This window comes from Tauraco erythrolophus, chromosome 2 (assembly GCF_009769465.1).
Source record: "Tauraco erythrolophus isolate bTauEry1 chromosome 2, bTauEry1.pri, whole genome shotgun sequence".
NCBI classification, from domain to species: Eukaryota; Metazoa; Chordata; class Aves; order Musophagiformes; family Musophagidae; genus Tauraco; species Tauraco erythrolophus.
In genome coordinates, this window is record NC_141466.1 from 7727879 (window position 1) to 7745557 (window position 17679).

The 17679-nt window shown below is 38.0% G+C and overlaps 1 protein-coding gene across 2 annotated transcripts in view; it reads right to left on the reverse strand.

Moving 5' to 3' along the window:
* EYA4 (EYA transcriptional coactivator and phosphatase 4) overlaps positions 1-16985 on the reverse strand; it is a 50012-nt gene extending 33027 nt beyond the window's left edge. Inside the window, exons 1-8 of one of the 2 annotated variants that reach the window (XM_086632066.1) lie at positions 16865-16985; positions 10125-10202; positions 4053-4119; positions 3151-3153; positions 1993-2135; positions 1703-1846; positions 626-705; positions 59-242 (exon numbers count right to left, since the gene is read on the reverse strand). In XM_086632066.1, the coding sequence (XP_086488192.1) occupies positions 59-242; positions 626-705; positions 1703-1846; positions 1993-2135; positions 3151-3153; positions 4053-4119; positions 10125-10202; positions 16865-16985 (820 nt within the window). The remainder of the gene's footprint in view (positions 1-58; positions 243-625; positions 706-1702; positions 1847-1992; positions 2136-3150; positions 3154-4052; positions 4120-10124; positions 10203-16864) is intronic. The other variant, XM_086632067.1, reaches the window with a different exon arrangement.
* Positions 16986-17679: the final 694 nt, after the last annotated feature.

Below are 17679 nucleotides of genomic sequence, written 5' to 3' on the forward strand. Positions count from 1 at the left end.
GCATATGGAAATCTTGTCCTTGCACAAGTACAGAACAAAATACAAAAATTGTTTTCACCTGAATGTAGATCTGTACCTGGTTGACTAGTCAGGCCAGAGAGAGAGTCCTGTAACTGGTAGGTTGATGATGATGATGAAGTGCCATCAGCCGTGTTGTTTGAGGTCATATATGCACCATATGTTGATGCTGAGTAATACTGTGCATATTGATTTTGGCCAAAAGCTGTGTATGATGGATAATCCTAAAAGAGAAAATGCAGCAGAGTACTTAATTAAGTAGAGTAACGAGTGATTTTTCCATTAAGTATTTCTAAGTGTGCAATCATACGACTTCTGCAAGAGTTTTGGGGGTTTAGTTTAGATTTTTTTTTTTTAATATAAGGATATTTAATGGTTTTTAATTGAAGGATATTTACTAAAAGACTACAGGAAGGTTGATGAAGTATTTAAGTGCCAAAAGATGCAGCTAGGATTCCACTGGGGTTTTGATCATTTTCCACAGAAAATAGTATTGAACCACAGTGAATTTAATTCAACATAACAGATCCAAATTAAAATAACATCCTAACACTGGAGTTATATAAATCCTTTTGTAACTGACAAACAAAAATGTTAATATTCATACCTGTTGTGAACTACTGAAGTTTGTAGAATTTGAAACAGAATTGTTTGCATAAATAGTGGATGATGGTGTAAAACTAGAACCTAAAATTTAAAAATACAATTAACTGTGAGAACTTGCTCGTGAATCAAAATAAATTTCTAAATGCAATATTCCATGTTAAAATATAGACGAACCAGAAGAACAACTTTTGTTTTCTGTTAAAACAATAGAATGCTGTAATGAAACTTTAAAAGAAATGAAATGCTACTTCCGTGCACATAGGCATACATTCCACTTCACACGATGCAAGGAAAGTATTGGCAGTAAGTTGTTACACTGATCGAGAAAGTATTTTCATTTTATTGCAGTGTCTCACCTCTCCTCAAACATTGTTTTTCTTTTTTGCCTTTGTTTCTAAGTTCTAACACTTTAGCATACGTTCACTTATGAAACAAAAAACTTTTCAAAGAATGCTTTAATGATCCAGGCATTTTTAATCGATCTGTAATGAGGCATGTCCTTGTTTTCAACATAAGTCAGATGATTCATATTGTAATTTGTAATGTTTAAAAGATTAACCATTGTATGAGAAGCTTAAAAAATATCCAAATATAACAGGTTATCAATGATCAAAGGGTAATGAGTGAATTAATAATTTAATAATGAATGAAAGAATAAATCCGAACTAAGGAGAAATTCTAACAAATTATGTTAATCCAAAGAGAAACAAGTATCAAATGATGTCATACTCAGAAACATGGAAACAAGGAAAAATGACTTGTATATGATAACAAATACAACAAACGCTTCCAGTCCTGCCATGTGACTTCACCCCACAAAAAAATGAAGATGCGAATAGAGACTGCATTGCATGACCAGATCTAAATTAACAGATGATCAAAATGATCATATATACAAGTATTAGTACTAGAAAAAAAATACTCAGCTTTAAATTTCAGAGGTAAAAGTAGCTGCCAATGATAAGCGTACTTGATAGACTTCACAAAAATGATTGGAAAATACATCACAAATATGAGGGAAGAGGGGACCATCGGCAGCGGTGGGATGGGATGAGCCCTAACAGTGGTGGCTACTCACCTGGCATCTGATAAGAGTAGGGTGTTTGGCCTGGCTGTGGGGTGGAAAACCCTGGGCTGTAACTGAGGCACCCGCTCTGCAGTGGTGATTGGGTCTGCGAGAGCCCACTTTCCGTCTTGATGCCTGGCAACATTACACCCAAATCTGTATAAGAAATTAATTTTCAACTGATTCTTTAGAACATTTTCTTACAGTTGGGAAAATAAAATAAAAAAAAAAGAAAGCCAAAAACATTCAAGTTGGCATTATTCTTACTTCTACGTAAGACGAAGTAATAAGAAGTCAAATACCGTAGGTGGGTAAGCTGTACGGCTGTCCTGTCTGTGAGTAGGCTGTATAGACTGCTGGTTGCTGCATTCCTGAATACTGGGTTTGTCCGGCATAGGCAGACATTGTTTGAGCTGCTGGTGTAGAAAGAATGTGTGGATAGGGCCTAAATATCAGGAAAAATAGCATTACTGTGGCAACAAATACTTTGTATGTTGATTCAAGCAATAAAGTTAAAAATGTCCAAAGGCAGTTCATTATTCTGCCAGCTGTTCCTCTTCCGGGATTTATTCCATCCCCCACTGAAATAGGCTGAAAACCACTCCGGCTCACATTCCCCAGGGCATGGTGAATATTTTGTGCTGTCCCAACACTACAATTTAATTCTCAAGCTACTATGTCCAGCTCTAGGTGGACTGTGTCACTGCTATACGCCTTTGATTTGACCCCTTTCAGCCAAGATCAGCACACTTAAATTCAGAAAAGCCTCCACGCTTTTTTAATCCAGTGGAGGGAAACTTGGAGTAGAAGAATAAAGGAAATACAGAGGCGAACCTTAAAGATACTGCATTATGTTCTCTGTGTATGGTTCTGCTTCAACAGACATCTAGCCTCCAGCTTCAACAGGAGATGGATCGTGCCCATTGAGAGCAGCATGAAAAATACTGACAGCAATACTTTGGTAACCAGATGGGCTTTAAACATTTGGAAAATATGGGCTAGGGAAATAGAATGGAAATAAAAATGGTCTTTTATTTCTGAAGACGGAGGTTTTATTGAGAGATTGAATAAAATCAAGTTTAAAATTTTTACCCTCCAGAGTTGCAAAAACATACAGAGAAACATTTGTCTTGGATTGTTTTGTAAGTCAAACAAGACTTTATGGACCAAGAGTTGAATAAACACACTCTGCAGAATTACGCTAACTGAAACCTGGCCATTAAAAGCCATGACTAAATTTCAGATTCTATTTTTTTTATTATTTTTTCTTTCTAATTAGTTCAGTACAGTTGGCAGCAGTTACTATCAGAAAAGGATTACTCGTTAATTTAGATGCCAATAAATTATAACAGTAGATTAAAAATTCTGTTAAACCTTCTAATGTATTTGGCCAAAAGTATCTGATGTAGTTTGCCAAAACCTGTTTAAAGTGGAATGAGGGCCGTTCTTAGTTCAGGCACCTACTTTCTGTATCAATAAATATTGGCTACCATGACACAAAAGCAAATTTGTTAAAGAAACTTGAAAAAGCCTAATCAGCTACAGTTTCAATGCCTTCTCTGTATCACAGTCACACTGATAGCTGCGTCAAATACACGGAAACAAATAGATGGCATCCTGGAAACAAGCACCCTTGTGCACAACACTAATGGTAGGACAAGCGAATTAATAGACTGCCAACTGCAGTAGTTTCATAGAACATCTACAGTGTTTTTTCCTAAAGTTCCCACTCCTGGATTCAAGCAATTGCCCAAGATTCAGTTTCCCCCCCCCCAAAAAAAAAAAGAGAAATGAAATTTCTATTCCTAACAACACCGATTGGCTTAAAAATAATTAAAATAAGAGATTAAAAGCTAATCCAATTTATTTGATTTTTAAATCTTATGATATCGGACAAGGAGGAGGAAAGGGTGGTTCATGACTGTGGAATGTTTGGAAGCATTTGGCAACGCTGGCACTGGGAGGGTCTGTGACACTGTTACCCCTCAGAACGCATCTTACACATGCAACTGCGATTTCTAAATATAAACTGTCCTCTTCAAAATATGCCTGTACACATTGCCAGCACTGTTAAGATGCTGATGTCTAAGAACGTAATACTCTGACTTTTTCCTTCTGTTGTGTGCAGATATTCAATGGCATTTCTTGTGTGGCAACACTGCACAGAGCAGGACCTTACTCCCCAGCCACGTGAGGGCAAAAAAGTTGGAGAGCGAGCTATACTGGAGTCAGCACTCAGGCTTAAGCATTTTCCTTTCTCTCTGTTTCTTCTGCTGATGAACACTTGTTTGCAACAAACCACAGAGCTGCCTACAGCCAAGGTCAATTCCCTGTAAAAGATAGAAGAGGTGCAGACACTAACTTGGAGGGATATATCTGTGGAGAGTACTGGTGCGCTGATCTTGGGCTGTAGCCACTACTTGTTATTACTGTAAAACAGAAAACAAGAGTACACCAGTTAGAAACATCATGAGACCAACACAGCCAAACAGTCTGAATACTAATGCAGTAACATTAGCAGAGAAGCTTATTGAAGTGGACAACTTTTCGACAAAGTAGATGTCACCTGAACTGCAACATCTTAATACGAAAATTAAAAGCCTCCCGAACCACTCATCGTTGTACAGAACTCTTCAGTTGGTATGGGTGTGCTGTGCTTTTTCAGCTTGACTGACATGTTTCTGAGTAAATTGCAGAGGCATATATTTCATACATCATTTGTGATCCACACACCACAGATCTTTCAAATTTGCAAGCTGTATTAAAATCGGTAGTTAAAAATAATCTTGCCATTTAACATATGGTATTGCACGGAATTGAAACAGCACACATGTACTTTTAAAGTCTCACATCAACAAGTTTAATTTTAATACTGGATAGGAAAACTACGCTTTACATGGATGTGGTTAATTTCAGTCAGCTTAGGTGATGGAAGATACTGGATTGACTACTAGAAAATGAATGCCATTCCTTATCAACAGGCTGATCAGAACATATTCACTAACGACAATATTTTTCTTTCAAAATAAGCGTAAACAGTCCTGTCCAGTAGCCATCAAAATTGGGTATGTCTATTACATTCACAGCTGCATTCTTCCAAGAAAGCTAACAGCACAATAGTCATATCCCATTAAAATTTCATTCAGAAGCGGTGCTCACGCTGGATTAATTCCAAGTGTTTGGAAGTTTCTCTTTCCTTTAGCCATCTGTCTTGACCAAGACAGATGTATTCCAAATATACGTACTCCAAAGTGTTGAACCAATCCCTTCAGAGCAAATCCATACTGGGCAAAAATACAGAGTGTCTTTATTAGGCCATCTGCTGTTCATTCACTTTGCAAAAGATTAAAGTAGTACAAAACGTAGCACTGGAATTTCTTTAGTCTAATCAATCATAGTTGTACTTCAAAGTGTACTCTCTTCCTGAGTTGTTTGTAATGGTAGTAGAAATGAACTTTCAGAATTATATAAGTGACAAATAGGTTTAGATTCCTAACTATTTTATGAGACATGATATATTTCTACATCCAGGCCTAATTAACGTCTTTGAGATCTATTGCTTTGAGCATATGCAGAACTTCATGTTTTTAAAGCTAGTTTAAATGCATTTAGAACATGTCAAAGTTAAAAGGAAAATACAGTAGAAGAAAACCAATTACCTTCTTTTTTAAATGTGCTGCTGAGAATGGCTTGAAAATAAAGAAGAATTGGATAATAACTTTTGGAACATTTGGAAATCTGCCACCAGATTTCATAAAAGAGTTGCTGATTGAAAAGATACTGAGGGTCTGCCTGTGATGGAAATCTCCTGAAATTAATTTTGTATGGATATTCTTTTTTCTTTTTTTGTTCTTGCGAATGCTTTTCTGTGGTTTAAGCTCAATCCACGGAGTGATCCACTACGTGTGTGCATACAGCTATTCTCAGAGTTAGATGAACCTATAGCTGTATATATCAACACAATTGGTCCCCAGAACTCTAAAGTATGCTCTTAGTTATTTAAGGCTTGAAGAATAATTAGTCTTCCCTGTTGTATCCCTATGACCTTTCTAAAGACAAGCAATAGCCAACAGAGTGACCTTGGTGATTCTCAGGGCAAGGAACTTTCGTGATCCATTATCAGCTTATCAGATCTTTTTTCCCCCTATTGCTCCACTTTTTGTCTGATCATTTGCTGGATGACAGCTCAATTGATTAATCAGTTTGATTAAAGCACATTTACTATTTCACCACACCCGATGCAAACTACAAAAAATGAATTACTGTTCGTTTAAATCACTTGAGCTATCAAAACCTAATGTTTTTCAGCAAGAACTGTCCTGCCTGCTTTTTTATTCCTTCTGCATATATCTTATTTTATAAAATCAGACAAGAAAATAAAATACTTTTTGAATGTGTCTATTTTTAATTACCCCCAGCCCCCTCCCCCCCAATTTCCTTGATGATACTATCACTTGTAGGGAAGAGAGAGAAAAAGTCAAATGCCCCCAAAGTAAATTGTATACCTTTTAAACTAAAAAGTCTGTTCCTTTCACTCTTTCTCTGGTAGCTTGTCCCATTGATTTGTGCACTACGTTTTAGACTGAGATGTTTGAGAAACACGGGGTATAAGATCTGCCATAACAGAACATTAAGACTGAGTAGAGCCTGTGGACTACACCTATATCTCATACATCAGATTGGTAATTCTAAAGGTTATCAAACAACTTTCACTGTTGGATAGCCTCCTAACCTTACTTATGAGGACTGTTGGTGACGAAGGAGATGGTGGAGGCAGGTTGTTATGGTTTTTGTAACTGCACCGCTGTATATAGCCATTTCTATGAACGGGGCTAAATACTGTTTTATGCTGCTTACATTAAAAAAAATAAAAACTGTTTCTTCTCTGAAGAACTTTAATATTTCTAAGACTTCACTACTTGAATTTACCAGAGGAATGCTCTTCAGGGCAGGTATAAGACCCTCAAGTTCTCAAGTCTCTCTACAGTGCTGAGGTCACACTCCAGTCCCCACTAACGCTGATTCACAGAGGGAACAAGAAGCTGACAGCCACCCCTTACCAGTAACCCTGTTAGCTCAACTGGCCAAGGTGGCTGTGTAGAATTTAAATGACTGTAAACTGTTCTGATAGCATGTCTTGTGTTCAGTATACTAACACAGGCTGGAATTTTGTAATTTTTCATTCCAAACCTGGAATGAAACCTCTGTGCAAAGAGGTTAGGTTAAAAGGATCTCGTTTAAATCACAAGGTCTACGCAGAAGGGGATCAAATGTAGGCTGTATATATGGCAGTGGTGCTTCCTAACTTTGCCTTTACAGGCTTCAGAAACTGTTTCTGTATCTTTTTTGTGTGTAATAAACACTAAATAAAAAGGATGATGAGAAGTTTAAGGGTGGATGAACTACTTAGGGATATGGTTTAATGGGGGATTAGGGACGGTTGGACTGGATGATCTCTAAGGTCTTTTCAAACCCAGAAATCTACGAAATCTATGAAGTTAAAAAGTCTCTCTCTCTGCTCCATTAAAATGATAAACGGTTCTCCAGTTAATCCAGTACTGCAAGCAATATAAACGCAAGAATGCACGCACTCACTGCAGCAAATTCAGAGTGTGACAATGCTCAGTTCAAGGCTGTTCAGCTCTCCACATCCTGCGAATACCCACCCCAACGGGAGTCTGCTGCAGGACCACAAAGCTTCAAACCCCGTATACCGATATTAATTACCAACCGTCATTCTTTGAAGAAAAAGGAGGAGGAAGAGGGCTGCGTAACGTGACCCTCCACCTGGCTAACCCTTGCTAAGAGGCACAGCTTCTCCCAGGGACAGCTCTGCAGAACCGTAGCCCTGAGCGTGAGCTGCAGCACGTGAGCTGCAGCCCTGAGCAGGAGCTTACCCAGTGGCCTGGGCAAGGCCACTGTGGCAACTGTGACTCTAAATTCAAGAGATCTATGTGCTTTGCTTTTCAACTTTTCAACCAAAAATTGGAGTTCATCACAGCTACCTATGATGCCCAATGTGTCTCTCCTACTCAACACTGCACAGTCTGTTTGACCATCACTTTCTGTGTTACAGCTGGTCATTAGGGACAGAGCTGGCTACTTTATACCCAGAGGGCTTGTTCAACCTTCTGTTCAGCTCCAGGACATGTCATGGGTTTTGACTGCTCTTGGAGCATGGAAATCAATTTTAATGGGTAGAATATTTGAAGGAAAGGATTTCTGCATGGCAGACTCTCAAATGGGTCTCAGCACCAGGAGTTCTCTTTTCACCCATGTCTCATTTCCTAAAACATTTAATAACATATCTAAATCCTTCCCTATTCAACAAAGGATGTGTGAGTCCTTCTGACCTGTGCTTGTATAAGACAGAGTAGGTGATATCCCTGCTAGTGGCCTATGTGTCTAGGCATCCTCACACCATGAGCTCACAAGTGCTCTGAAAGCTGCGGGAAAGTACTAGCATTATCACTTTGTCATAGTTGGGAATAACACTCATATGTAATTGATTATTTGGAAAAAACAAACGTCAGTGTCGGGCTTTGTTATGCATTTTTTTCAATTGCAGCTGGTTTGTCTGAAATGACATCTTTCCACTAGTCATTATTTATTCTCTTTGGCAACCCATTAAACTTCTCAAATAACTAATTAGGTTAAAAAGTCAGAGAAATACTTTTTGGTCAGTTTTATTGTTCTTTAGCACTTCTTCCACAAAACTGACCCAACCAAATTGTCCAATTTGCAAGTACCAGTAAAAGGCAAGAGTGAAAGTAATGGATTTACTCTTTATGAAAGGCTCAGTGTGTTATCAAGACCACTCTGTGTCTCACTCTGATGATGAGAACTGCACATCACCCAGACAGGCAGACTATTGATTTCTCACTGTGAATGACCACACTCATTTAATACTGGAGTTTGTGGCCTAAACTGAGAATCAGGTTCATGTTTCTTTTGGGAATGCAGGTGGCTAACAGACAAAAATGATTGTGTAAGGCTCAAATTCCTGCCTTTTTTTGGAGTCACTGATTGTTTCCAAATCTCTGAAGTGTAGAGATCTCAACGCTTCTTTTGAAGTCAGTGGAAGCGAATGGGTGATTGGCACCTGGGGAAATCAAGCTCTTACTTAGCTATCTAAACCTGAACTGGAGGTTGCAATTTTTGGCACCCCTTCACGAAAATGTTGCCTCAGCCATTTTTTACGCATAGAATCCAACTCAGATGTCCTAAATACTTGGCAGAAGCTGATGAAATTTCACCAACAACGACAAAATCATATATATGGTTGGACATTTTATAATCTGTAATCACTGCTAACAAAATTTTAGGATAAAGTAAGAGCAGAGCGAAAAAGAAAAGTTAATTTTTAGCCAAGACTATTAATTCTTTTATGAAACTCGTTAAAGTTGATGGGGTTCCTTTCACGATAATCATAATGAAGACAATGTTTTAATTTTTTCTAAACAAAAATAGTATATGCTTGCTTTACATCTCACAAAAGACCTTTTCTTCAGGCCCTAAATTTGTTATAAATACTTTTCTGAATAACCCTCTTTGGAGTATATCTGCATTTATTGATGCCTAATAAAACAATTCCAGAAATACATACTTAATTTTTAAAACATTTTCATTACACAGAAACATAGTGATTTCCAAAATATTTTAAATAGGGCTTGACTACCTAAGTCCACCAAAGTAATAGTAGCATCAGTGCGGAGTGGTGACTCCTGGCTTCAGTAACATTTCAGTTGGGCCATCAATGAACTAGTATTATCAGATGCAAAATTTATTCTCCCCTCTCTTCTTGTTAACAATATTATTATTAGCAGGATTCAGTTTAATGATTAGAAGGCAGGTTATCTGTACTTCTCCACAGTTCAACACCTTTTAATAATTTCTAGGAATCTACTTAAAAATTGCTGTTTGTTTGAATTTTTTAAGAAAAAGTAACTGAAAGTTATGATTATTTAAAGTAAAACAGACTTTTTTTCATGGAAAGAAAGTAGTTTATGCCCATCTGGTCAGTGTTTAAACTAGCACACTGTTCATATGAATAAAAATATTAGCAATGAAATATAACGCTTAAAATTTAAAATTTTGAAAACTAGAACGGCTATTACAAACACAATTCGTTTTTTTCTTCCTAAGATCGTACAAGACACTGATAATCTACAGTACAGTAATAACATTATTACTACAAGATTTTTGCATACAGTAATTGTCTTAGGCATCATTAAAGCTTCTTTAAGATCATAGCTCATGAAAATTGTAGATTTTCATTTACAAAAATGAAAAAGTTGTTATTATTATTATTACAATGTTACTTTGTTGCAGTTTTTTAAAGATTGCTTCCATGCAGTGAAACGTTCATTAGTGAAGGTTATTAAATGCTATATTAATGTGCATCTAACAATACGTGATCTTATTATGGCTTTACCTGACCCAGTAAAAGTGTCAAGCGATCCATCTCCAGTTGTTGTTGCTGTTTCACTGCTGTTCATGGGTTCTGTTTTGACTGCAAGAAGAGACACTACATAGAAGAATAAGTAGACATGAGATTTTACTTCTAAATTTACACTGGAGTACTCATGCCAGTCTCACTAGCTGTAGTCCAGCTAGAACAAGCATGCAGTGCAACAGCTTTGACCTTCACTCTACCACCGTATTGAGACAATCTACACTTGCTCTGTCCAGAGAGGTCATGCATCTACATGGCTTTTTATCTGTGCATTCGTCTATCTATTGGTTTTAGCAACTGGAATATCTTTTGGGGAGATTTGAACCTAAATCTAATTGATTCTAACAATTCCCTGAGAGTAGCAGAGAGGAAGGAAACATTAGCTGTCAAGGGATGTAGCACATACCAAAACCAGTTTTTCCTGAGAAGTGGAACAATAATAATACGGCTTCATGCTCACATAGAAGCAAATTACTTTCACAGTGACAGCATTCTGCCTTTCCACTTCCCCTTTTACAGTCTGTGGGGGGCTTTTCGAGCTAGGTCACGAGCAAGCAATTTTCAATACATGAAGAGAGAAGTTTAAAATGAAAAAAAAAAAAGGCAAAAGAACTAGAGTAGGACACAAACGACAGCCATGACAATTCAGCTTCTAACTCAGAGGTTACCAAACATTTGGGTCCACCTGAACTCAAATTATTTCTTACAGATCATCATGCACTCTTACCATCCAAACTATAACTGAAAGCACCACAGAGGCAATCTAGATTTTATAGTTTAATATGTTACCTGAATAGACGACCTGGCATGGTCTTTTGTAACGGGAGTTTGGGAACCACCCTTCTAATTGATGTGGTAAGAAACAGTGGTGCAGAATACACTGCAGCTTTTATTAGACGTTTGACTGGTAAACATGGAAACCCTCAACGTATTATCACAACTGCTTTGGGAAGGTCATTTAGGTGGTGTGTGTGAGCATTTATCATATATGTATCAACAACTTGCTTATAGACACCACAGGATCGGTCGCTGCTCGGGGATGCAGAGTGAAGTGACAGTGAGGACCTGCGCGGACCAGTACCGTGGTCGTACGCCAGGTATCGAAATTCCAAGGACACAGCCTGGGATTTGTCAAGAAGCCTTTGTTGTGACAGCCGGGCTGGCAGAGCCCCCTCAGCAGGTCTAACATATGCCAAGCAAAGGCATTTTCTGCCAGCTAGTTACCTGATGCCTCTGAGGAGCACCAGCTAAGCTGACCAAAGCTCTCGTCTGTCAACATCACTGCATCCACGTTTGACTGCACTGGCAATAGTAAGGGGAGGTGGGGAATTTCATGTTCTGAGCTGGCAACGTATTTACAAACTATGGCTCAGATTCAAGCCGTCTAACTTAGGCATAAAAAGGTGCATACTGACATCCCTTTATGTTCAGTGGAGAAAGAGAGGTACTTCCAGAGGGTGATTCAGTCCAAGTACAGCCTGAGCTGCCCTCGAGTTCACCATCCCTCTTACAGTCTGTAGAAGAAAAGGTAGCGGATGAGCTAAATAAAGGCTTTGGTTTCCTCAGCGGAAAAATGTCCAGAACAACACCCACAGAGCCATTCTGCTATTCCTCCCTGTGCCTGTGAGCATGAGGAGGAGCTCACTGGGAACTGTGCAGCCACTGGGACAGCTGCCTGTGATGGGCCCTGCGTGAGTATTTCCTCTCCAATTTCACAGAATCATAGAATCATAGAATGGTTAGGGTTGGAAGGGACCTCAGAGATCATCTAGTTCCAACCCCCTTGCCCTGGGCAGGGACATCCTCCACTACACCAGGTTGCCCAAAGCCTCATCCAACCTGGCCTTGAACACTTCCAGGGATGAGGCATCTACAACTTCTCTGGGCAACCTGTTCCACTGCCTCACCACCCTCTGAGTGAAAAATTTCTTCCTTATATCCAATCTAAATCTGCCCTCTTTCAGTTTAAATCCATTGCCCCTTGTCCTATCACTACCAGTCACGGGTCTTACTTCAGTAAGAGTGCTTAGATCAGGCAGGGAACATTTGAGAAATCGAGAGGTATTTGTCTCTGTGGCAGGGAGAGTGCCCTGCACTGCCATTGGTGCCCCGGTGCCAGCTGAACCAACTAGCACCTTCTTACACAAGTTGCACCGCTGCATCTTCCCATTTACTGTGCAAGATTAAAAAATACTTGAATGTGTGTCTTTTAAACGTAAATTTATTTTTATTATCATTTCTCTTTAATAAAGCTGCCACACCCATCTACTCTCCCTGCAAGCAGGAGGATATTAATTCAACATGAAATCATCAGGGAAAAATTTTAGCCACATTTTTTCAAGCTGTCGTGCAATCTTAGTTATTTTGCTGGCTGTTATCTTCTCATTTAGAAAAAAAAAAAAGGCTGTGACAAACATTACACAAAATGAACAAACTCATTCATAAGAGTAATCAACCATTCCCATTTCTCTATTTAGATGAGAAAAACGTGATTTTATTTTCATAAGATCAATAAAATACACATAATGAGAAAGCTTAAGGGTCATTTGTCACAAAATAATTGCCTACACTGAACTTCAGGCCTCTCAGTCATGTGGAACATGTGGTGTTGCCTGAAGCATGAAAACTAAATAATTTGTTTTCTGATTACTAGATAAAGATGTTTGCATGTACTTCCATAGGAGAATGAAAAGACATACTAATTTGGAAAGATCTGTATTTTCCCCTCTGAAGATCTTTGGTCATATTTTACTTTATAAGATGCATGTCTCTTTTCTCTTCAGAGTAAGAATATCACCTACATGAAAAAACCTACTTTTTGGTACCTTTTTCTCTTTCTATTCAAGAACATATTCCACTATCGCCCATACAGAGCTACAAACCTATGTTCAGTATTGCATCCAGAAAGACACGCCAGTATGTGCCTAACTGTTTTATTTAACAAAAACTTCAGTAATGAATTGAAATGTTTACTTTAGAGTTGTGTCTAGTTCTGTTTAATGCCAGCTGCAGTGCACTTCCATCGGCACCCACAGACACCATCTTTTTCTCTTCCTGTCAAGCAGAAATGGATTGAAACCAAAAGAAATTCTCTCATGTACTTAACTTGAGGAAAAACATCATATTGGCACCGTGTTTTGTTGAAAAATACATGCAGAAAGTATTTTTATACATGCTTGATTTTAAATATTTCTACTTTTGTTACATTCAGATTTTATCACACTAAGGAATTCATCAAGGTCTTTCCTCAGTGTAGCTAGAGATTTTGACTATTATCTTTCTTTCTTTATGCTGCATGACATTAAACCAGGAGGCGAAAAAGCAGAAAAAAGTTAGAAAAGGATTCTAACATCAGTTCAAAAATCCAGGAACATTTAAAGCTGAAATCAAAATAAAAGCCGACATCAATTAAAATCACAGAATCATCTCTATGTTTTTCTACGTGAGATAAAGCATGGTGCTAATACTACTATGGCAACTGCTCTAGACATAATGCAAAGAATAAGAGTTTGAACCAGCATTTTGGATGAATACTTTAAAAACTACACATTTAATATTCTATTTTTTTGAAGTGTGGATTAGTTTTAATTTTCTTTTTTTGCATATCGAAAGAGTAAGAATAAAATGAAAAGCTGGCAATACATTTGACTGTTGCTAACAGTCAAGACTGCACATTCTAACAGAGCAGAGCTACCATGAGCATCAGGGGCTGGGGCATAGGATGTGCAAGGACAGACAGAAGAAGCTGGGCTTGTTCTGTCCTAGGAAGAGAAGGCTGAGGAGAGAATTAATTGCTGCCTGCAGCTATCTAATGGGAAGGTGCAAAGATGACAAAGAACAAAGGCACACTCTTCTCAAAAGGTGCCCTGTGAAATGACAGGAGGCAACAGGCACAAGCTGCAGCAAGGGAAAAATCCAATTTGATGTAAAAGGAAAATTCTTTGCTGTTAGAGTAATCAGGCCCTAGGATAGGCGCCCAGAGAGGCTGTGGCACCTCCACCTTGGACATACTCAACGCTCAACTAGATGCTGCGTCGAGCAACATGATCTAAGAGCAAAGCTGGCTCTGCTCTGAGCAGAGGTTGGCCCAGCTGACCTCCGGGAATCCCTTCCAAACTTATTCTATAGCTCCCAACAGGCAGCAGCTTCTACAACATAAATTCTTTACTTGATGAAAGGACTTAGTAGACCAACTTGACTATTACTCTGCCAACCTCTTTTTTTTTTCCTTAAAGAATGTCTCTGCATTAAGGACTGAAAATAAACAGAGTTTTAGAGGCAAGAGATGCTACTACAATTCATGAAGCAGGACAAGCAAGTGCAACAGCTATTAGAGCAAACGAGTCTGACTAAAAGCTCACGTAAAACAACAAGCCACACAGCTTGTCATAGCAATGATTTTCCTTTTTCTTTTAGTAAGCATTAAGGGCTTTCCTGGGAATATACTCAACTATAAGCACATATCTAAATGTTCTACTGCCTATGGAAAATCAGTTTTAATGCAAGTAATGCAAGGACTTTCACATTATATTTCCTCACTATCAATAATTAGCACTTAAATTATTACCTTCTACATTAATTTGAACATGCTGAACAGTTAACTGAGGTGACAGACTAAGTTAGCTCAGTCCTTCCTTAAACTTAATTTCTTGCAACTGAGCAGGAGTTTTTGTGCTCAAGGCTGAACTTATTTTGGTAACTTCTCTCTGGATATGTTGCTTACAAGTGGCAAGCTAATTCTAAGAGTTTTTTTTTAAAAGGAAAGCTTTTGAGATCTTCCTAACTTTAGTCCAAACCTGCACAGCTTAAGCATCTGTGTAATGGCTTGTAGAGAGTCATGCTGACATGTTTACACCTATGAAATCTCATATGTACTGCAACAGTGTCACATCTACAAGTATTATTAATCATTACAACTTATAAGAATTAATAATACATGAGAGGAAACTCTTAAATGAAAACAACAGCTTGGAAAATTTGGCCAAAAGTTTGTAAAGTGGCAGATTACATGTAGTTGCACATTAGACATAAGCTTTAATTAATAATAAAAATAGTAGTAGAAGTAGTAACAATAACGTCAACCTCAACTTGTGCTCAGCTAATCATGCAATGTTGTATCTAAAAATAAAAGAAAAACAAAAGGGCATTCTGTGGAAAATCCATTGGTCTGACTTCAGCAATGCTGACTACTGGCAGTTCCCAGCAATGCTGGTCACCACCGGGCTCTCCCAGTCTCGACGAGCATGTAGATAGTTAAGCTAATTTTAAGTGGGTTAAATTCTCTTTGTTCATCAAATGATTTTCAAAGTATGTTAAGATAACTACTTATTGCAACTTCCTATCAGTTTTCCAGCTGTGGGAAAGGCCTCTGAAAGGGGTGGAAAAAAAGGAGTGGAAAAAAACCCCATGAAAATGTTCAAACCGCATGACAAAAGAACAGAGCAAACCAAGAGAGATGTTACACAGCAGTCACGGAGACACACCACCACACACATGCACTGTACCAGGGTCTCTCATACTTGTTGCAGAAGAGGGAGTACTGCAACTCAGCAACCAGTCTGCAGTATTTAACACCGTCATGTTGTCTCCTGAGAACAGGAATGGTATAATGGTTCATTCTCCCAGTGTCTGTTCAGCGTACCTGAATCATCTTCAAGGCAAGTAAGTGTTTTTGCACTTTGAGCCAAGTCTCTTTACTGCATTGTATTGTTTTTCTGAGTAGTATTTTAACTGGTTTATTCATGCAAGTATAACAGAGTCATCTAGTTATTAGTGTTCTTTAATAGTATGCTTAAAGTTTTCCCTTCTCTTTATGCTGGAATAAGGATTCTATTTAAAAATACAAATAGGATGAACCTTAAGGGGTTCAACTCTTCTCTGCAGAGCTGTGTTACCCACATGGACATGTACACCTTTTATTGACATTGACAGATTTTTTTTTAAATAGGGATAAGCAAATAAAATACTTTATATTGAGGCTAGAAAGAACAAACCAAAAAAAATTTCTTGATGTCAAAAAAGAAGACTGAAACTGTAGCTGGACTTATATCCATGGTGTCACTCTCATGGCCACTAATGGGAGCAAGACTCCATCTCAGAATGGGGTACCCTGCCTCCCACTGCTCCAATTCAGCTATGGCAAAATCTATTATCTGAAAACACTGAAAGATCTGTGTTGTAGTGCTGTCTCTACAGTAATAGATACAGCAGTAATCACCAGTTACTTTTGAGGAAAATCTAAAAATCTCTTTATGGCAAAAATAGAATTAGCATGTTCATCATGTAAAAAAGTTAAGTAAGCCTAATTTTGATGCACTTCTTTCGACAGAGATTTTAAATTAACCTAAGTGTGTGTAGCTCAGTGTATGAGAGTAAATTATTACTCAGCAATGAAGTATGATGCAGAAAATGCAATCTATTTCAAGTTATCAACAGGTATAACCAAACCTTCAACACTTTGTTCAAATCAACCATTCTGAGATTCTCCTTGTTTCACTTTCGCACAGTTCTGCCTCTTACTTCAATTGGTGCAAATCGAAGAAGTGCTGTTGGAATTAGTAGATTTATACTGGTACAACTGCCGTTTTTTCATAATTCTTGCTAAGTTTATAAAGGGATTTATAAATGGGTTTATGGTCATCCTTGAAATTATGTTAAAAAATGCGTATGACCAAAAGCTAGCCAAAGCTCTCTATGTGCCAGCAGTGTTTTATACTTACCTCCTGTTCCATTTGTTGTAACTGATGTGCTACTGAGATTAGGTTTATCCAGTTTGGAACTACCCGGCGCATCACTACTTCCAACAATATTATGAGGACTGGCTAGATCTTGCATTTCCATAGACCTATTAAAGAAGAAGATGACAGTATTTAAATGCATTGTGGTGCTATCTGTAATAATCTGCTTTTTCTATAATAACTTTTTTTACATGGAGAGTTTGTAATGCATCCAGATTAACAAATCAATACAGGTTCCTTCAAGGTTGTCTTTGCTTTTTACCAAAACTAAGAAAGCAGCTAATAATTTGATGTGAACAGCAACAAGGCCAGTATTTTTCACTTTTCCTTTAGGCGTTACGAAGTAAATGACATTGGCTTATGAAACTGCTCAAAGAGCTTGTAGAAGATGAGCATGAGGGAATGCACAGATGGAGGGATAAATGGATAAGTAAATGCACATATATAGGTATTTCTCAGAATAAAACAGAGAAATTAAGTGAAAAGGCAGTAATTACACAAAAAGTCAGAACAGGATCTTCTGCCTCCCATTATCTGTATTCCAACCACCAGCAGTCACTGCATCCACACTAAATCATAGGAACAGAACATACAGGTGAATGAACAGAACTTTCACATACATCTGGAAGATTCTTCACTCTTACAAATGCATATATTCTTACTAGCTCACTTGGTACTTTTTTTTCTTCTGAGTCATTTCTAGGAAACTTGCAAAATTTCAAGTGGATTTAGACTGCAACGTCTAAATGTAACTGTGTCACAGCTACACTGGGGGACTGTGGACAGTTTTCATTCAG